The sequence below is a fragment of the Gymnoscopelus microlampas genome, assembly GCF_963454915.1.
Source record: "Gymnoscopelus microlampas genome assembly, chromosome: 5".
In the NCBI taxonomy this organism is placed as follows: domain Eukaryota; kingdom Metazoa; phylum Chordata; class Actinopteri; order Myctophiformes; family Myctophidae; genus Gymnoscopelus; species Gymnoscopelus microlampas.
In genome coordinates this window covers 33,101,862-33,123,942 of record NC_139942.1, presented here as the reverse complement: position 1 = coordinate 33,123,942, position 22,081 = coordinate 33,101,862, and the positions used below count along the sequence as shown (strand labels likewise).

Here is a 22,081-nt window from a genome sequence, read left to right as displayed (position 1 = left end):
CATGTCTTCTCTGACTATTTGGAGTTTTTTCCTGGAGGCTGAAATCTTGAGGGTCAAACGTGCCAATAGAGAAACAGCCCTTTAGTGACATCACAGAGCCCCCCAAAAACATACCCTCCCCCTCATTATCATAACACAACAGGTGTGGGCATGAGGAGGAGGAGGGACTAGGACAGGTGGGTGGTGCTAAGGTGGTGGAGGAGGTGCTAAGGTGAGAACCAGGCATACTTAATGAACTGGAGGCGTGTCCACATAAACATTATTTTTTAACTATTTCTGTACACTTTTTTTTTGGAAAAAAAATCCTTACATAATAATAATACCTTATGATCAGGTTTTAGGGTTGAAAAATATCATGGCACTCCATCTTTAATTCCGGACTTTTACTTGTAAGAGTACTTCTACACTGCAGTATTGATACTGTTATTGAATTTTATTCCACTGAGTTGAATGTGTAAATAAAGGGAGAAAGCATGCCTTCTGCTGGTTGAGGTGCTCCTTAACAGTCTGGATGTCGGTGAGCTTGGCCGACTGTAGGACATCCTGGCGCTTCCTGGCATTGTCTATCCACTGGTCCAGGGAAGTGCTGGTCTGCTGATAATGTCTCAGCTGCTTCACATGATTGTCCAGGTCCCATACTCTGGTATGGAGTAGGAGGAAGAGGGAAAACAGGAGATGGAGAAATTGTTTCAAGTACTATAATTGGCACTGGAGAATACAGTGTGTGTGTGTGTGTGTGTGTGTGTGTGTGTGTGTGTGTGTGTGTGTGTGTGTGTGTGTGTGTGTGTGTGTGTGTGTGTGTGTGTGTGTGTGTGTGTGTGTGTGTGTGTGTGTGTGTGTGTGTGTGTGTGTGTGTGTGTGTGAGTGCAGTGCAGTGCAATCTCACCTGTTATCTATCTGATTCTGGATGCGAAGCCAGCGGTCAGACATCTGACCCACCAGGTCAGCGTACTTGGACAGGTCCACGTCACACTTGTGGAAGGACTGGGAGATCTGGCCATTACAGTGCACGGCCTTGGTCAGGTCCGACTCCATGACCGTCAGCCGGTCTTTCTTGTGGTCCAACTGTGTCTTCATTTGCTGTGAGGTAGAAGAGAAACCCAGGGAAGTCAACACACCTTCACTGACAGCCACAAACACTTCCAAACTATGCTGTTCTAGTGATATAGAAAGTGGGGTCCATGGCAGTGACATGAGATGAATAGCCTAATTTTGAGGGACGCAAAGGTTATGCAAAAGTTATCTTCACATATCAATCAAAAATCCATGGCAGGAAATGTCTTTTCATTGTGTACATTGCTATGGCTAACTAATAGCTCGGCTAAAAACATGTCACACCTTTTAAAATATGCAATTTGGGCCATTTTTACTCAGCTACTTGGTGAATTTTGAGGTTAGTTAGTTGGTGGTTTTATGGCGTTTTCACAACAGAATGGCACCAGCACAAGTATGGTAGATGTAATGCTTGTTCCCAGGAGCTACTGTAACTCTCTGCCTGCTTTGGAGAAGCTCACCAGAAAGTTGAGTGGCCATGGAAGGGTGTGAAAAGATGTAAAGATGTACGAAAGATGATCTTATTGATCTTACTGTTTGAATATCACCACCACTGTAGCTATTTTGTATGTACTTTACAACTGTGATATTGAAACAATTTAACTTATACCACAACATCTTCTCATATAAAGGTCCTTAGGACAGTATCATTTTAAATGGGGTTCCATGGTCAAATTAAAGTACATTTTGGGGTCCATGACATACTGTATGGACAGCTTCAAGTTACGTTCTGTTATTGCTAGTAGTCATGTGAAAACCCATGTCAACATCCTGTTTTCTCCACTAGCAAATTGATTTAAAAAATCTTTGGAAAATTCTTGCCATAAACTCTAATACATTGGCACTTTCCAGGGCAACGGTTACAAACAGGATGTTCACAAAAGAGGGTAATGTTCAGGGCAGCTGTGTTATTGTTTATTTCCTGAAACAGTCGAATATACTGTAATACTAGTACAGTTATACCTCAATTGTCTGGGCTGTGTATGTACAAACAGATTATTAGAATGCTGTGTAATCAAACCGTGGACAGTATGTCAGACCTTCAGTGTATTCCTGTAGTGCTCCACCTCATGGATGTCCAGGGAGGTGGTGTCCTTCTCTGTCAGCCGGGCTTCATTCACCTTGATGGTATCCTCTGCCTGGAGGAGGCTCTGGAGCAAAGCTTTCAAAGCTGACATTCTGTTATGAAGACACAACGATAGTAATATTAAACATACCGCCACCGCATACACAACAAACACTTCTGTAATGGAAATAAGGACTCATACCATAACTGAAAACAAGTAAAACAAGATTGATACCAATTGTGTTCATAGCAGGGTTAAAAGTGGATGCAGTGGTGAAAAGATGATACTAAAATCTGCAGTACCGTTGCAGATAAGCTGAGGAGAGACCCTGCAGGTCTCCTATTTTCTGTTTGATGAGATCCAACTCAGCGCGAAGGAACCTGGCTTGCTCCGATTCTGCAGGAATCCCCTCCAGCTGTTTCAGGATCCTCTCTCTCAGACGCAGATACTCATCGTAGACAGAGTCCAGATCCTGGTGCACAGTCTGGACATCAACAACAAATAAGAGACTTTGAGTGACATTAAGGACCATTAACAGCAACCTATTTTCCAAGTCATATCGCAAATTTGAAGGTGTTAACATGGACCTACGGAATGGATGTCTGTTGTAAAAATAGGGTGGTAAAAGGAAATTCTGCTGTGAAACAGCTGTTTAAATCTGGGTTTTTGACAGCCTGTGCCAAATTTCACTTTAAAAAACATAGAAGCCTGCTCTTCCTTGCTGTCTGGACTGATCGGTACACTTACATGTGAAATACTGCACAGGCTGTCGAAAACCAGACATCCTTAGCGCCATGTCAATACCTTCTAATTTGTAATGAGACATTGTAAAATAGGTCAGAAATACAACTTTCGCCCCGTCATCCACAATCCCGGATGGCAACGCTATATGTGACCAAGTCCCAGAGCTACATCGAAGGGTGAGGGCATGGCATAAGGAGTGTTATCTTTAAGCCCTGCCAGATGACTAATGTAATACTGACGCTGGCAGCAATTACATACATTTAGCTTCTGGAGGTGCTGTGAGCATTCATGCACGCTGTTCTCCCCCAGAGGAATGGGCAGATGATGTGTGAGCCCTGACTCTGTCAGCTCCAGCCTGCGTCTCAGCGCATGCAGGTCAGTGAGCAGGGTCATGCTGAGGGTGAAGACGGGCTTGGGCGGTTCTGGCTTGACAACTGAGGAAATGAGACAGGCAAGAATTTAGAGTTTAGAATTTTGTAATTAGTCATAAGCTCTTGCTCATACTTTTCATTGGTTCAAAATGTATAAAACCCACCAACACACTTAACCACTTTAACTTTCAGAGATTCAAAGATTAATAATAGCAGATCTATAAGCTCACAACACGTCGGACGTTGTGAGCTTGTATCGTACTTCAGCATACTCTTGTATGACGAAGTAGGATTTTCATTTATACAAAAAACATTAAAAGTTGAAATATGGAGATACATTGTTTCTGCCCGACAGCAACGATATGTGAAAGAATCTGCCTAAAGAACAATTCAGCAGCATGAGGCACAGACAATGGACGGATGATGTGGAGTAGTGAGTCACTCACTGTGGGTGATGGTGATGACCAGCGTATCAAAGTTCTTCTTCTCTTCTTCTCCAAACATTTCAGAGCCTTGGCTGTTGCGCAGGAACTCCTGGTAGTGAGTCTCCAGTCTCTTGATGATAATGCGGTACTCCTCAGGACGCATCGTGGACAGCTGAGGGACACAGAGAACAGACAATAGGAGTCAGTCAATGATGCAGCAACACAACGGAAATGGAGGAAGTTAACAAACAGTTATGATACTATGACAAAGGGTCTTCAATGTTTTTTTCGGACTAAGGAGCCGTTAGCTGGGAGAGAGACAAAGCAGGGACTCCCACTACATATTGAATAAAATTGTGTTGCATAATAAATGTTTCTATTTTATTTATGTATTTGTTATGAAAGGCTTGAGAAGAAGCTAGCTCATAATATTTAGCAGATTTTCTCACCAATGTCTGTCTGAGAGATGTATGACTACCGTGGACGTTTTTCACAGGTTTTTCTTTTAAGTGCCAATGAGTTGTCTCCAAGTGGCAGCCTTAATGGCTCTCAGATTCATTTGACACAACACTAAGTTTTTTGTTTGTTTGTTTACAAAATTATCTTTGCTAATAATTGTTAATGTGCATTTTCAGACATTAGAAATGTTGGGGGAAAACAACAACCAAAAAAATGTCCTGTCACACAAAACTTTGGTGGCCCCCCTGTAGTAACTCTGAAGAGCCTTAGGGGTCGCAGACCACCTGTTGCAGACCCATGTTATTTATTATATTTATACAGTACCTTTGAATTCAGACAGTCAGACTGATTCATATATCTTACCATGGTAACAGTGAGAGAGTTGATGTAATTGATGTCTTTGACACAGTACTGCCAAGAGATGAGACACTTGATGTCGATGAAGAGCTGGTTCCAGGTGTTCATAATGTCCTCATTATACTTGGCACTCCTGGGAAATAGCACATATCATCAGTCACAGTCAAGAAAATAATAATAATAAAATATCATTAAGATATAGCATACTGTACTCAGTGGTGGGGTATTAACACATTACTTAAACGAGTAAAGGGCCTTTCACACCGAGCAACTCTAAAGATAATTATGTGAAAGTCCATACTGATGAATGATAACTTGACCAAGTCATTCTTAGAAAAGTGATTTTAATCTCAATGTGAATAAAACATTTCTTTTATATTAATGGGTAACAAATTTCCCCAACACTGATCACAATATAATCCTAAAAGACACAGTGTAAGTGCAGGTTTCTAAAGAGTATCAATGTATTTGAACTAAACAAGGAGCAATTCTGAGCAATATCAACAGTAGCCATGTTAGGGGAACAAGAAATAAACAAAGAAACTAGAACATATAATAAAAGGTTATAAACAATACATGGGCATATATGTGTCTGTTGAACAAATCATTCCTTTGACCTGATCCTACTTGATAGACTTTTATTGATCCCGCGGGGGGAAATCAGTCGCCAAGATGAGAGGTATCTGCTGAGCATATCCCAGTACCAATTAGATTAGTACCTAAATGAGACATTTAGTCGTTTCCACCTTTTTGCCAGAGGCAACTTACATGTTGGCGAGGCCAATGCTGAGCGGGTTGGGAGCAGGGATGAGCAAACACACAGAGGGAATCAGCATGTCCAGACCTCCGGGTCCCGTTACCAGCCACTTGCTGCGCTGGGAGTTGTCCTTCAGGATGCCCTCGTTCCCTTTCAAGATTCCCCTCTGAAAACACGCACGCACGCGCACACGCACACGCACACGCACACACACACACACACACACACACACACACACACACACACACACACACACACACACACACACACACACAATGGAAGCATTGAAACACATTTCTGATCTTCAACTTGAAACAATAGGCATGGAGGTGTGCCTCAGTCTACATTGGGGCATGGAACTTTGGTCATCATCACACAACCTGGCTTGAACTCTCAATAGTGAATCATATTTCAAACCTTTCTCTCATAGTGTTTAGTAATTAAAAGGTTGCCCTGAGGTGGACATACTGTATGTACAGTATATTCTGTGGTGTAACTAAGTACATTTACTCAAGTACTTAAGTACAATGTTAAGGTATTTTTTACTTGGAGTAGCCTATTTACAATTTTTTTGTGAAATAGAGACATACTGCATAATGAGACATTTCTACTTTGGTACTTTAAGTACATTTTGATACAAATACTCTTGTACTTTTACTCAAGTAAATTCTGCATTTCTGACTTTTACTTGTAACAGAGTATTTCAGTATTTCATTACATTGCAGTATTGACTTTTACTTAACACATTGGGTGCCAAAACCGTATATATACTTATTTTCAAAAACTGACGTCGAGTGCCAAAACCGTATATATACGTTTTTTCACAGCACCAGGAGATATGATTTTTCGAAGATTTAGACTTTAATCCACTTCCTGGTTAACTTATGACTTCAAAAGCCTGTATCTCTGCTCCTGTGTACTTTTTTTTTTTACAATGTATTTTTGACTATTTTCAACTGGCTGCAACTATGGAACGGATTACCGAATGTTTTTATTTTTTTTCCCCCGATTGTACGAGACCTCTATGTGTGTAATGAGGGGATCACCGTGAGGACGGTGATCACTGAAAATATTTTGTGACTACCTGAAAAAGGTTCAAAAATGGTTAAAAATCCAGGCACTCAACGTACACTTTTTAATAAAACTCTGGCACCCCAAGTGTTAAGTAAATAATTTGAGTATTTTTTCCACCACTGACAGTGGGCAGCCATGGTACACTTAGAAAAAAATGTGTGTGTATGAGAGAGAGAGAGAGAGAGAGAGAGAGAGAGAGAGAGAGAGAGAGAGAGAGAGAGAGAGAGAGAGAGAGAGAGAGAATGTGTGGGTTTACATATAATATCTACCCTCTAACTCTCACAGGTTTACGGTATCTAACCTGGTCTTGTTTGAAGTCACACAGAGCCTGGACCATGACAGGGCTGGTGCTCTTCTCCTCTGGGTTGCGAGGTTTCAGCCTGACGATGGCCTTGGACTTGGTGACCAGACTCTGGACCTGCCACTTGTTCTCCATGATCCTCTCCTTCTCTCTCTGAAAACAAAGATCCACGTACAGGGGTTCTAAAACATGGCCATTAAATAACGTCCCACTTGAAGCCCTAGCATCCTTATTCTGGGGCGGGGGGGGGGGGGGCTTCTACAAAAATAGCAGCTCTTTTCAGCATAGAGATTTGGTGTAGAGGGGTGAAAAGAGAGGACCAAGTACAGAGCCAACTCAGGTCAAGTTTACTAAGTATAGAGGGTTTAAGTGGTTAAATCACATTGTTCAGCAGTCACAGGATCTTTTCTTTCTTTTTTCCATCAAAGGTATAAGCTCGGTTTACTCTTTCTCTTAACAGTTACTGCATTCCGTAGATGGAGAGGTACGCATGACATGCTGAGTCTGTGAATAAAAACCAGTCTGACCACTTTATCATCAAACCATTTGGAGGAAAAGTGACATTCAACTGCACACAAACATGACCTTTTCATCTTCTGCTACAATTAGGGCTGCAACAATCCATTATATTCTTAGCAATTATTCTATCGATTACTTTTTCGATTAATCGAATAATCAAGAAGCATGTTTTTGGGGGGGAATATGAATACGAATTGACACTAAACAATTCTAATAGATGTTTTAGCACAATAGACACTTTAGTAGAGGTTTAGGCTGTGTAATTACCTTGTCATGATGTAACTAGCCCAAACGGCGAGATATCTTGCTCAGTTGCTCAATTGATGAAATATTAAATATTCCAAAAATAGACTCCTCATTGATTTACACTGCAAGTCAATGAGGAGGAGTGTGTGCGCTCTGACGTGCTTGGTGCCACTGTTTACAGAACTAATCATTAGTTCTAGTTCAGTCAGACAACTCTTGGATTGGATTAGAATATATATTCATTAAGCAAGCTTGAGCATGGATATAGAAAGCATGAGGAAGCATAGTTTGGCGTCAGGTCTCTGAATCCATTCACTCCCTGTAAGAATAACATTTTAATAAATGTTACATGCCAAATAGCATTTACAGGGAATGAATAAAGACCCCCACGGGGATCTAGAAACAGAGCCTACAGGTGGATGCCGGGGAGGCGGTGGGATGAGACTATTCATGGTCAGCAGCATACGCAGGCAAGCAAAGGCAGCAGATCCGGCAGGATCTCAGCAGAAGAGCGCAACTAGAATGAACAGGTAGGCAGAGCAATACTTATAACCCACCGACCAGGAGAAGAGTGCATGTGACTAGTCACCTGATCGGTTGGCCCAATCCCTTGAGTTGCCTGGCCTGAACTAGCTCCGTAAACTGCGCCTCATTTGTCGTGCTTGGTGTGAACAGCCCGTTAATTTCTAATCAATGGAGCAACGGAGCAAGATATCCCGCCAATTGGACTAGTTGCTGTACATCGTGACAAAGTGTCATTGCACTTTAAGCCCTATTTTGTCATACGATAGTGTTGCATGAGCATAGTGAAAAATGTTTCAACACGGTTGGATTTTTTTTTAAATAACTTAGTTAATTAAATCAATTAGTTCGATCAACTGCCGCACCCTGCCTTTCATGTTCTGCTAAAATACAATAGAATGTTTGTGATCATTCAGTAACTCCAGGAACACATGACGTGTTGGACTGAGTGCAGTGGAACGGTACCTCCAGGTTCTTGAGGAGCTCAATCAGGTTCTCCAGTGGGGTGTTCTTGTCAAACTTGAAGTTTCTACGGACATTCTCAAGTTCCCTCTTTAGTTTATCATTGGTCTGATTGGCCTCCTTGAAGAACTGGAGATGGAAGGTAAAGGTTAAGGTGTAAATAAGAAGCTGCGCGTGTGTGTGTGTGTGTGTTTATAGAATACATAATGTGTGATTACCTGACTATAGGCAGCATTCTCCTTCAGATGAACATGGATGCACTTGGTTATCTGCTTCAGCCAGTTCCACTGAGTCTGCAAGGTCTCCATGTAGGCCTATAAAGCAGAGAAAAACACCACCATCAGAGGACAAGTTAACAGATCACTTTACAAGACAAACATTCTGGCTCAGCCATCATCAGCACACCATCACCACCATCTGCTCTCAGCAGGCTGGAAGCCTCACCTCAATCTTGTCCGCGGCGGGATGGTTGTTGTTCAGGAGGCCGTCCACTTTGACCTTCAGCTTGTTCAACTCCTTTTCCTTCTCCTCCAGTTCACTCATCATTTTCTGCAACAGTACAGAACAGTAAGAGGCATTCTCTTCTATAACTATTTTCATTTTAGTTACAGTCCACTACGCTACAGACAGACTTCTCTGTCTCCCACAGTCACACAGACACCGGTGTGCACAACATGCTGTAATGGTCGCGTCCTTGTGTTGAAACGTACATGTGAAACCACGGTTCTACCGCTAATCACAAAGATGGATACATGGAATACACGGCCTGGTCCCATTAAATATTATTACCACTCAAACTGAAAAGCTCTGTGAGGAGACCGTACAAGATCTCCACCCAAGCTTAATCAACTGTCCCAAACCTCTAACCACAGACGCACAGACAGCACTCAACACTTAATATTATGTGACCACGACTTTATTTTGATTCATTGCTGGCCAACTGAGCCACTCAACGTCATGAAGGATTACTCTGAAGTGCATAATTTTGTGCAGTACCCTTTCATTTTATCAACCTATTCCAGTAAACAATATACTTTTTACTGGAATAAACAGTATTCTGTTTACTGGAACGGAGAAATAAATAATAATAAATACATAAAAACTTTTCATTGAATAGCAGAATAGCCAAAGAATATTTGCCAGAGCAGTAAATATTCAAATTGGATTTTGATCTTTTTTTTGGCGTCCCCACCTCTTAAAGAGCCATGGCGTAAAAAATGTAAGATGTCAGTTTGACATTGAGCTGCTTACCGAGTAGCTCTCCTGCTTCCTGGGTATGTACTGCTCGATGTTCTTGTCTCCCCAGTCATAGACCAGCTCCTCCTCCTCCTTTTCATTGACCCACATGATGGCCAGGGAGATCTCCTTAATGATACGATGGAGGTCACACAACTGACCCAAACGGCTGTGGGACATTTTCTGAAGGAGACATAACAAACGGTTCACCACTTAAACCCTATATACTTTGTCTTAGGTAAAATAAGACAAAGTATATTCCCCAGATGTTCGGCCATTATGACATGCCCAGAATAGGGTCCATGTGGTTGATGAAGAACCAACTAGGAGAAAAAATATACATGAGGACATTGTGATTGTCGGTTTTAGTCCTACCTTCAGACTGTCCCATTCTTGCTCCAGAGCATATAAGTTGGACTTATCACCCCTCATGTTCTAAGAAAAAAAGAAGCAGGTTTGTAAACGTTTAAGAGGATTGTTAAACCTAAAAGTTGAATGTATTATTTGTCAAATATACATGTAATGCTCATTCCATTCCATTCAAAATATACAATCCAAGCAAACTTAAGCATATAAAGCACACAACACACTCTTGAACAAGCCACTAATGAGGACTTGACAGTCTGAGTTAAGGGCAATGGAGATATTAAATGAACTCTAAAGTGTGCAAAGAGATGCAGGGCGGCCCCTCACCACTTCATCCCTGGCACGGTCCACCTCTGGACTCCTCTGCAGGGTACTGTGGTACTTTCTGTGGCTCAGTATCTGCTGCTCAATGGTGGCTGCGTCTTCACCCCATGGTGATGTCTCAATCAGGTACTGTATGGGACACAGCTTATTAGGTTATTATAAGAAAGAATATATACATACACACACACACACACACACACACACACACACACACACACACACACACACACACACACACACACACACACACAGTAAGTATACTGTATGTAGTATATACAGTATAGTAACACATACGTATATATATATATATATATATATATGTATATATATATATATATATATATATATATATATATATATATATATATATATATATATATATATATATATATATATATACACATACATATATATATATACTAGAGTTTCGGGGGGCTACGCCCCCCTCAACCCCAGCCGCGCACGGGGCCCAGCGTGGCCGTGTGTATATTGGGGGACCCAAATCGCCGGAGTGAAACTGTGGAAAAGTTTTTTTGAAAAAGGAAAAAATTTGAAGAAATAATATTTGTTATGTTTCAGGGGGTCCACAGGGGGTCCGCGGACCCCCTGATGGTCCACTGACCCCCCTGTGGAGTGTTGGGACGCGCGGGGACACCCCTGGAACATTGCGGACCATTTCGGTGTTTTTTTTTATTTCATGAAGGTGGTTGCTTGTTTCTGGCGCAGGCTGTGCAAACCTGGCAACCCAGCGCATGCTGCCGCACGTTTAAGTGGCGTAGCGTCATGAGGGTCAGTGGGGCCGTGGCTCGGTCAGTGAAGACCCTGTAGTGCGGATGATATGTGGCATAGAGGGGCAGATTGTAAATCCACAGAGGAAACATCCGTGGGCTACCATTGGTTCAGCGATGTGTGCGGTCGCCCTGCGGCCCCTCCTCCTCCACCAATGTGCAGTATTGAGAGCCCTGACGTCACAACAATTGGAGCGATGGGCACTGCACTGTGGTTGGTTAGGGTACACCTAGGGCCCAGGTAGAACCCAGTTAAAGCCTGCATGGGCAAACCCAGTTAGGACCCGCCTTGGTCCCACATAAACATGGCTAGTTGGGGCCCACCTAAGGGCCAGGTAGAAGCTACTTATAGCCTGCATGGGCATCGCAGTTGGGACTGAAGTGGATGCCGCTGACATTGCTGACATGGGGTCCATATGGTTTAGCCCACCTTGAAACCATATGGGAACTACGCTGGCATGCTGGCTGTAATGCAAACGCTGCATCATACCTGCAGTGTGTAGTTTGATGTTGTGTGTGTAGCAGATATACCTGCAGTGTGTAGATCAATGTCCATAGGAAAGTCAATGCCCAGCAGTGTTTTTTTTCCCCAGCAGAGTTTCTAGTGTCTCTGTGTCTCTCTGGAAGAGGTTGCACATGAACTCTGCAGCCGCACCGAGGCGCTCCAACACAAACACTCTGACATTAAGCTGCTTCACACAACAAACATCAGCACCACGCTGCTGTTTGTCCAAAAGACACAATATCTCCTCTCCCACCGACGTCATGTGTTCATTTATCGACAGCCGTACAGACTCCTTTTGACACATTTTACGTCGTTTATCCAGCTCTCACTGACTCTCCACATCGGGCTGTTATTTTGCTGCGATCAAGTCAACGATGTGAGAGATTAGCTATCACAGACGGACGGACAGGGGGTGAAACATAGTCTTGCGCCATGCCTTTCGGCCTGGCGGAGACAATAAAAAACCGAAAGTAAAGGAAATGGCCATTTCTGCAACAGAAGTAGTCAATAAAGTATGCTATGAAAACATCGGCCACATTGGCAAAGAATGTAAGAAAGAGGCAATCATGTAGAAAATAGCCGATCTCCAAGCTTACAAAGCCTCTCAACGTGAGGCGTTTCGAGCTTGTAGATCGGCTATTTTCACAATATTTACTTGTGGAACGGAGTCAAACAGAATGGGGGGGTCCCAGATCAAGTACGTGTATTTGGGGGGGGGGGGGGGGGGCGGCGTGAAAGGGTTGATAAACACTGCTCTAATCATGACCATAATGCAGGCTAACATGCGTTGCACGGGGCGGTCCTGCCATTACGTTAGTTACTGTAGTTGCTGTGGAGCGACATAGTTCTCCAGAAGACACACACAAACATACACCATCTACAATGGACGAACTGAGCAGCAATATAGACATTCACCACACGAACGTGCATTGTTGACAAAGTGATTGCACAGCCGCTGCAGGCATGACAACCAGGTTAGCGTTAGCGACATGGCAGCTATCACAGCGCCCTGTCCGTCGTGCTGCAACTGCCTGTGATGGCTACAGCAGTAACAGCAAGCTGTCTGCGATGCCATTGTCTGGAGACTGCTGTTAGCGTGACACGACCAATGAGAGTGAGCGCTGTAGTTGTTGCTAAGATACGGTGGCGTCTCTGCCCCATAGCTTGTAGATCTCTCACACATGATTGGCGTAGGCTGCGTTGCCAGGTCTGACTTTGTGTCTAAGCAATGGTCGGCTTATTTTTGCGCGCCTTTGGGCTCGTTTGCATTGTGCGCACGGCAGCGCTTGTTTAGCGTACGTCAGCGCGACGTGGCAACGGACGTGGCAACGTGAAAGGTGATTGGCTGGTGAAAAGAAACACCCGACGTTACACCAGAAATGGTGCCTGGAGAAAATGGTGACCAAAAAAAAAGTTTGGAAAAAAAGGAAAAAAAACCCGCAGCGGCTGCGTGCTGTTGTGGTGATGAGGTCGTGCGCACGGTAAAGGGTACGAAGCTGGCTCCCCTTCCGTTTTGTCCGACATTTGGTGAGTAGAATTAATTATGTTGCGCGGTGGAAAAGCTGTAGTGAGCAGTGAGATGTCCCCTACGCGAGGTGTAAATTCAGCGCGGCCGGCGTGGCGAGTCAGTTGGCGAGATGTGGTCTGGCGGTGCGTTGTTTAGTCGATAACAGAGCTGTGGGGTGTGGACACCGAGGGTGCGGAAGTTGGTCGCCATTTATATAGTTAGATATATATATATATATATATATATATATTATATATATATTGGTCCTTGCTTGTGACACTGTGCTATGGGTGGAAGCAAAGATCATTATTGTCTCCGCCAGGCCGAAAGGCATGGCGAGAGAGTATGTTTTACCCTCCGTCCGTCCGTCCGTCCGTCCGTGTGTGTGTGTGTGTGTGTGTGTGTGTGTGTGTCCCAGCTAAACTCCGGCACCGTTGGCTTGATCGCAGCGAAACTGTGCACACATACTCCCTGGATGCCAATTCCGAACTTCTGCCCCAAATTTTTCACATGAGCCTTTTATAGCGCCACCAGGAGGCCGCTTTGTGCAAAACATATTTTTTGACAGTACTCCTACAGATTTTGTCCAAAAATCACGCAAATCGATACACAGTATCTCTATAGTCATTAAACGAAATGGGTCTTTCAGATTTTTCATATTCCATCTTGATTGGATAAAAATGGCTTCCAAAGTTTGTAGGAGTGCTCCGTTTGGAACAAAATCATGAGCACAGCATGCAATTTCCATGACATTTTGCACGCACATTCCACATCCCATAAGGCCGAGGAAGAAATGCCACTTGACATTTTTCAAATCAGCCTCATGGTGGCACTATAACAGGCCCATTTGTGTTTTTACCTATAACTGCACCGATCTGTACTCTGCATGCGCACTCCCTACAGGTCAAGGAAAAACCTTTGCCCTGCATTTTTCACTTCTGCCTTTTAGCGCGACCAGGAGGCCGACTTACGTAAAAGACATTTTTGGATATTACTCCTTCAGATTTTATTCAAATTTCATGCAAATCGGTACACATGATCTCTATAGTCATGTGATAAAGGCGGATCTGTTTGATTTTTCATATTCTATCCTGATTGGCTAAGATTGACATCTAAAGTTTGCAGTGGTGGCTTGTTTAGAACAAAATGCGGCAAATCATGAACGCAGCGTTCGATTGCGGTGAAACTTTGCACGCACATTCACACTATGTTGAGGAACAAATGCCACCCTTTTAACATTGGCCTGTTATAGCGCCACCAGCAGGTCTAATTTAGCAAAACACATTTTTTGCACAAAATGCCTCAAGCCATGAATGCAGTGTCCGATTGCCGTGCAAGGCCTAATAAGAAATGGCACCCTTTTCACATTGGCCTATTATAGCGCCACCAGGAGGCCACAATAACCTATCTGACCTGGCGGAGACATGTGCTCCGAAGAGCACTTTTTCTAGTTTTTACTAATTTAGAAAGCACAGTGAGGGGAAGGAGGCCATGCAACAAAACCACTCGACACACTAACCGATAAGCTACCGGTGTGTCTCAGCCAGTTAACACACATAAATATATTTTTTAATATATATTGTTTGCTTATAAGCAAAATAAGGAGAGAATTTAGGAAACCTTTACAATATTTTGTTTTATTTTTCCAATCTGTACTGAAACCAAACAGAAACCGTGGGCTAAATGAACCGTTGCATCCCTAATAAACACACACACATACACACACTCACAAAACCACTTAGAGCTGTCAAACAGGGGAGAGCTGCAGGGAATGGAATCACGGTTTTATGAGGGAGTTCCTGGGCAGTGTCGTCATGGCTTGCATTCTCTCTAATAACCTTGACGGGTGATGCTGTCGTGTCGTAGCATGGTGCCAAATGCAAAGGCCTCACCTTCTGTTGAGTAATCCATGCCATGGCGTCAGTGAAGCTTCTTCCGCCATCCACGGAGCCCCCACTTCCTTTACCCCAGCCCCTCTGCATGTGAGCGAGTTGCTGATGGAACTGTTCAATGCTATGGTGTTGGGAATAAAAACAAATTTAAACAAAATTAAAGTAGTGAATAGGGCTGAAATTATCAATCATTTTCTTAGCGGTTATTCTATCGATTACTTTTACGATTAATCGAATAATCAAGAAACACGTTTTTTGGATATATATATTTTTTAGTGTATATCAACTATATCAATTGTTTTATTATTTGATTAAAATCGATTATTTCTTATAATCGATTAAATTGATTAGTTAGATTAACTGTTGCACCCCTCTTACAGTCATAGATACTATAGAAAGTATATTGTTATCATTATTAAAGTATATCATTATTATTGGGTTATAACTGCCCTACTTCCGAGTTCACAGCCCCCTACTTTGCTGGAGGGCCTGATGATGCTTGGATACCATAACATATCTTCATATTGAACAAGTCATGGAGGTCTCCATAGATTGATTACAGTACTTCCTCTTCCGTGTTTGACACAAAACATCTATTCTATACATTTATTTCTACTGTTGCAGATTTACCATGTTACAGTCTGCTGACAGGCGCACATGTTCATGTTGACAAATAGATATTACTTCATAGATATTATTGGTTCATGGGTAATCTAAAAATAACATGACATTTGGGATGATAATCTATGAGTAGGGGACAAGTGTGCACCCACACTATTCAACAGTCCAAACAGCTAGAACACTGGTTCTCAGCATGAGGTCTGGGGACAACCAGGGGTCCTTGAGGGGGATCCAGGCAGGGGCCCGCGGCTAAATAATTGATAGTAGAAACCAGATAGATATAGACGTAAGGGTCTGTAACACTGAGAGTGTACAAATGGAACATATGGAACCAAGTGGACTTGGGTCCATTTTGTTCCATTTGTACATTCTCAAAAAATAAAAAAACAATCAAAGAATAAAAACATTGTCAGTGTTTTGCCAATTATTTGGGTGCCCACTTGCAATATCCTCTCGGCCCACCAGTCCAGTAGGCCCCTGTCCTATAACCCAATAATTAAAATGCATCCATTTCTGCACAACCACCTGCACAGACAGGCACACACACACACACACACACACACACACACACACACACACACACACACACACACACACACACACACACACACACACACACACACACATAAAACACTCTCTGTTATTTACCTTCTCCTGAGGTCATGGGGTACACACATACTGTCCAGCTCATTTGCACATCTCTTCAGCTGCTCCAGGCTCTCTGTAGCTAACCTCATGAACTTGATTATCTCCATGTATGGACCCTCCTAGAATAGCAAATTTTCATTTTTGCATTGACAATAAACAATATTTGTGGTAATAATGCAGTAATTAGCTCGTTATTATTGTTATTGTCAGTATCCCTTTCAACAATTAGAAGACAGTGTACATCACTCAAATTATACTCAGGTGGACTTTAGCTATATCATTCTGTATGTGACTGCATATGTGTGTGTGTGTGTGTGTGTGTGTGTGTGTGTGTGTGTGTGTGTGTGTGTGTGTGTGTGTGTGTGTGTGTGTGTGTGTGTGTGTGTGTGTGTGTGTGTGTGTGTGTGTGTGTAGTGGCGTGCACAGACATTTTGAGGGGCAGGTGCTCAAGTAAATTATACTTTTTTTTGTTTACTTGGTCTGCTCTTTTTTCTTTTTTTTTCAAAAGGGCACTTCTGGTCAAGAGGGCAAAGGGCAGGTGCTCTAGCACCACCTAGAGTCTATCTGTGCACGTCCTTGTGTGTGTGTGTGTGTGTGTGTGTGTGTGTGTGTGTGTGTGTGTGTGTGTGTGTGTGTGTGTGTGTGTGTGTGCATGCGTGCGCGCGTGCGTGCGTGTGCGTGTGACATGCTTACATTCTGCAGAAGGACTTGCAATCCCTGCAGGTACTCGTTGCATCTGGACAGCAGGACTGCAGCTTTGTTCTGGATATTGTACATACTGCACAGGTTACAGGTGTCAGTAGTGTGTCTGTGTCTGTGGAAGAGTGTCAGAGTGAGACAGTAGAGTGTGTGGGTGGTTTGTGTCAGGGTGGGTGTGGTTACTTCCAGGTGCTGCCTATCTGCCGAGTGCTTGGATGCCAATCATCAGCCCTTCCAGTGATTGGTTGGGGTTGGCTACTTAACGACACCAAACACCTGAGGACTTTGGCAGTACTTGTTGTAGTGCTGTCCCCTTCTAGCCTGCCATATTGTTTGTTCTGTTGATGTCATGTGTCAACGTTTTTGTAATCAAGTTTTTGTTTGGCGACACCTGTTGTGGTTGAGAGGGCAGCAGCAGCACTCATTCCACTGTGAGAGAGCAGGAGGAGAGAAGGAGAGTTTAACAGAAAGAAAGAAATTTAAAGTAAAATAGAAGAAAGTGAAATAAAAGAATGTAAAGAAGAGAAAAGCAAAGGTTTTGCAGAAAGACTGAAGTGTCCAAGTCAACCCCACCCCCATTCGTGTGCAAGCAGGCAAAGTGGTCAGTAATTGTTGTTAATCTTATTATTGAAAGTCACACATTTTATGTAAAATGTCTGAATGCCCAAGTTGATGTTTTGATTTTTGTCTTTTCTGTATGTACTGTCAGTTCTACGTCGTTTTGAAGTGAATAACTTCAAAACAACGTTTTGTACTTTGGCAGTACTTGTTGTAGTGCTGTCCCCTTCTAGCCTGCCATATTGTTTGTTTGTTCTGTTGATGTCATCTGTCAACTTTAGTTAGTTATGTTCAGTAAAACCTTCATTAGGCTTGCTGGTGCAAGTAGTTCTGAAGGTACGTTGATGGTTAAGATTGTTACCAGTTTGGATTCTTCCTTTGCTGGTTAATAATAATGGTGTATGGGTGCCAGCGTTTTGTACCAGTACATTTTGGGACAGATCAATTTAGTGCAGTTAGAGTAGAACTCACTCTGTAAACTTTATTTTTATGTTTGTTAGATTAGACAGTTTCTGAAACTCCAGATTTAGTTCAGATTGATTTTGATTATTTATTGAGTTGCCCCATATATCATGTCTTCTGTTAAGGTTTAAAATCATGTTTAAAACTAGAAAAAGTGCTCCTCGGAGCACAGGTCTCCGCCAGGCCAGGTAGGTTAGTGTGGGCCAGCAATGTTCGGAATTCGCCAATCAGGCTGGAATGTGAAAAATCAGGCGGATCGGACGGATCTGTCTTGATCACTTAACTAAAGACATAGTTTGGACTGATTTGCGTGATGTTTGCATTTGTAGGAGTAATATTTAAAAAAGATAGTTAAGCAAAAATCAGCCTCCTGGTGGCGCTATAACAGGCCCATGTGAAAAATATGGGGCAGAGGTTCTGAATTGGCATCCAGGGAGTGTGTGTGCGCAGTTTCGCTGCGAACAAGCCAATGGTGTTAGAGATTAGGTGTCCACAGACGGACGGACGGGGTGCAAAACATACTCTCTCGCCATGCCTTACGGCTTGGCGGAGACAATCAAGTGTTGAAAATCATGTCATAAAATAATTCATTCATTGTCAAATCATGCAATTCTAACAATAAAATAAATGGTCAATAAAAACCAGACTTCACTTTACAACCCGTATGTGACAATCCTTCATTTCCCCTAGACCAAAGGATTGTAACAGCACATAACAGAGGAAAACAAATAAGCACAGTCTAATCACATTAAAGAAAACTTGTTCTTAATTGGAAAAAAATAATAATTAAAATGTAACTTTACCCGACATTAAGTGAAGGACATAATATAAGCCTAGACTTGGATCAAGAATATCATAGGTGTATTTTATCGAGTCTGACTTTTACTTTCGTATCTACAAATGTCAAAATCGATCAAAAACATCTACGATAGTCTTGATCCAAGGCTAATATAGGTCAGTGGTTCTCAAAGTGGGGTCCAAGGACTCTCAGGTTTCCTTGAAGGGGGGGGGGGGGGTCCAAATTGACCGTTCAGATCTGTAAATAGGTCTTTCAAGAACTTCAATGACTCTTTTCCTTGAAATTAAATGGTTTGAAAGCCACTGCATAGGACTTCATAAAGCCTAAAGTTTGTTAAGTCTGTTTGTTTGTTTGTTTGAACAAAACAAAAATATTGTCAGACAAATATCCATTGGGAGAACATAAAGGCTAACTTAGCAGTTGATATGAATGATCGGTAATTTGCCCCTGACCTGACCGTGTAGGAGTAGCCAACGTCAGTTAATACGAATGACTGACGTCAGTATTATGAGTGATGGGAGGATGATAAATAGGGTGTGAGCACAGTATCTACATGAGAGTTTATTACCACTGTTGTGATGATCCAAATTATTTACTTTTCAAGTAAATTTTTTATTCTGGACTTTTACTTGTAACAGAGTATTTCATGATACTTTTACTTAAGTAAAAAATGCGAGTACTTTTACCACCACTGATATGTATAGGCATATTGGCCTATAATAGCCTCTATACAAATACGATCCACCTTCCTCGCAGGCTCCTCAGGTGCATACATACCTTGCACCTCCCTCTCCTCCGTGCTTGTTGCCTCCGTGCTTGTTGCATCCGTTCCAACAGACGAACACAGGAGGACCCTCGTTCTGAAGGAGGACCGTCGTTCTGAAGCTGTCGCTGGCCAGGTCCGGCTGCGAGTTACTCCTCCTCATTGTTTTCCGCATTGAAAGTGTTCAAAAGTGACCGAAAAGTTGTGATAAAGTGTTGTTGTGGTGTTCTTCTGTCTGAAGAGGACAGATCCTGCGCTCTTTGTCCTGCCCTGCCCGTCGCCTTGTCTGTTGCGCAGATAATGCACTGTAGGACGGGAGGGGACGGTTTTTGGACGAAGACGAAACCACACCTTTGCTCTCTCTGTTGGAACTGGAACGCCTCCTTCTTAAAAATGTCCAGAGGCTGCAGCTCTCAAGACCTGTTGAAGGTCATTCCATACATTTTAGTTTTTTAAATGTTTTCGTCCCGCGGGGGAACTCCTCCTCCGCCTTAAAAACAAAAAAAAAAAACTAAAAATCGAAGACATTCCACAAATGCTTGTTTAACCAGTAATGTTTGTAAGTGGCTCACACAGAGGCTGACCTTTTTTCGTTCCAGCTCTCAAGAGCTGTGGAAGGACGACATTCCATACATTTTCCCCACTGAGCATTTTTGGGGCTATTAGACGTCTAAAATATGTCTAAGGGCTAGGCTAAAACCGGTTTATAATTGGTCTAAAAGTGACCAAGACAACTAGATAAGACGTATGAAAGATGGAGAGAAAGAGGAATAACAGCTATGTGTACACTTTTAGAGGGTCAAGAATTCAATCGTTTGATCAACTCAAGAGGGAGTTTGACTTGGAAAATGGTGACATGTTCAGATTTTTTCAGCTAAGACATTTTTATGACACAGAAATTAAAAAGGAGATATCAGTGGAAGGAAATGAAGTGATTGGTGTTTTGACAGGTGCTGTTACGAGTGTGAGTATGCAGTAGAGTTGTGTGTCAGTGTGTGTGGGGTTTATGTCAGAGTATGTGTGGGGATTGTGTGAGTTGAGTGTTCACTTCCAGGTGCTGAGCATTTCCTGATTGCTGGCTGCCAATCACCCTTGCTTCTGGTGATTGGGTGGAGAAGACTGGAGAAGACTATTTAAGATCTGTGAACACCTGTGGTCTCTGGCAGCACTTGCAGTAGTGCTGTCCACCCACACACACTCTCTTTGTGTTTAAGTTACTGCATTTTGAGTTCTTTAGTAAATATGTATTATGTGAAAGCAATGGGCCACGGAAGCCAGCTTTTTGTATAAAGTCATGTTTTGTTAGATTATAGTAGAGTAGAGAATCTAGGACTTTATTGTACTTTATTTTGTGTTTGTCAGGTTAGTGTTTAACACTTAAGATTAGGTTTAGGGCTGTTATGTTTATTTCCCTGATTTGCTCCGTGTGTCCTATGCTTTTGGCTAAAGTGTCGTTAAGTATTTTATTTTCTTTAAATATCTTAAGCTATTAATAAAAATGGGTTTCACTCCCAATTTATGTTGCATCCCTTTTTCCTCTAGACTATAGGGACGTAACATATGGGGGCTCGTCCGGGATCTTTAATGAACTCATTTACATCCGATTGGTGGGTGGAATCTGTTTATAATTAGCAGGGGTTATTGTTTGGCCTGGTGGAGATGAGGTTTCTGGTTTTGCTGACCCGGCCCGATTACGCTTGTGCGAAAGTGTCTGCTGTAGCTGTGCGGGAGTAACACGTTTCGGAGTCGTGAGGAGCGCTCGGGTTGGTTAGGGGGCTGATGCTGGGGCCTAGGCTAGGTGGAAGCCCCCCGTATCCATGCTGGAAAAAACGGTTCTCCCCCAGCACAGTGGAGTCTGGAGTTTGGCACAGAGTTGAGGCTCTGATGCTACGGTGCTAATAAGGGTGGCAACTTCTGCTCCCCTCAGTTTCCATCAGGTCAGTCACCCCAATATGTGTCTCCACTCACTGTAATACTCGTCAACCCATTTTGAGACTTTTTTGAGATGTGGTGATCAATACTCAGTTGTGGTGTGATGTGTTGATTTCTACTGAGTTCTGTGTTAAAATGTAGTGATGGGTGCTATTTTGTTATGTAGGAATGTTCATTACTTGGAGGTATTTAATGACATTCGCTACTCTGTTCTGTAGCACTATCACCACTCTGTTGTGTTAAAATCAGGCATGCAAACAGCCCCGAGGTGAAAAAGGTGAAAACATGTTGTTTTCTTTCGGGTCAGGTGTCACACAATTGCCCTATTTGGGTTCAAAAAGGTGACTGTAGCTGAAAAGTGACACTTTTGCATGTCTGTAAAATGTAGTAATAGGTGCTATTTCGTTATGTAGAAATGTTCATTACTTAGAGTTATTTAATGAAATTTGCTACTCTGTGTTCTTTAGCACTATTCTACTTGTATGTGATGTTATCATTTACCCAGTGGTTTCATTACCTGTGTTAAGTGATGTACCACTACTTTGGTGTAGGTTGTGGTCTCATTACTTTAGGAAATGTGGTGATTTTTGTACTTCTCAATTAAGCCTGTGGGTCAGGTAATGC

The 22,081-nt window shown here is 42.6% G+C and overlaps 1 protein-coding gene across 1 annotated transcript in view; it reads right to left on the bottom strand.

Annotated features, from left to right (window-relative positions):
• Positions 1 to 19,688, bottom strand: part of LOC311045042 (desmoplakin-A-like) — a gene marked incomplete at its 5' end in the record, with an annotated part of 32,161 nt that extends 12,473 nt beyond the window's left edge. Inside the window, 19 exons of the mRNA XM_084056853.1 lie at positions 478 to 640; positions 887 to 1,080; positions 2,094 to 2,232; positions 2,423 to 2,604; positions 3,123 to 3,298; positions 3,682 to 3,832; positions 4,483 to 4,609; positions 5,245 to 5,399; positions 6,609 to 6,761; positions 8,361 to 8,486; positions 8,576 to 8,671; positions 8,802 to 8,906; positions 9,609 to 9,776; positions 9,969 to 10,028; positions 10,287 to 10,412; positions 14,976 to 15,096; positions 16,245 to 16,363; positions 16,938 to 17,058; positions 19,540 to 19,688. Coding sequence (XP_083912979.1) covers positions 478 to 640; positions 887 to 1,080; positions 2,094 to 2,232; positions 2,423 to 2,604; positions 3,123 to 3,298; positions 3,682 to 3,832; positions 4,483 to 4,609; positions 5,245 to 5,399; positions 6,609 to 6,761; positions 8,361 to 8,486; positions 8,576 to 8,671; positions 8,802 to 8,906; positions 9,609 to 9,776; positions 9,969 to 10,028; positions 10,287 to 10,412; positions 14,976 to 15,096; positions 16,245 to 16,363; positions 16,938 to 17,058; positions 19,540 to 19,688 — 2,631 coding nt within the window. The remainder of the gene's footprint in view (positions 1 to 477; positions 641 to 886; positions 1,081 to 2,093; positions 2,233 to 2,422; positions 2,605 to 3,122; positions 3,299 to 3,681; positions 3,833 to 4,482; positions 4,610 to 5,244; positions 5,400 to 6,608; positions 6,762 to 8,360; positions 8,487 to 8,575; positions 8,672 to 8,801; positions 8,907 to 9,608; positions 9,777 to 9,968; positions 10,029 to 10,286; positions 10,413 to 14,975; positions 15,097 to 16,244; positions 16,364 to 16,937; positions 17,059 to 19,539) is intronic.
• Between the last annotated feature and the right edge of the window lie 2,393 nt (positions 19,689 to 22,081).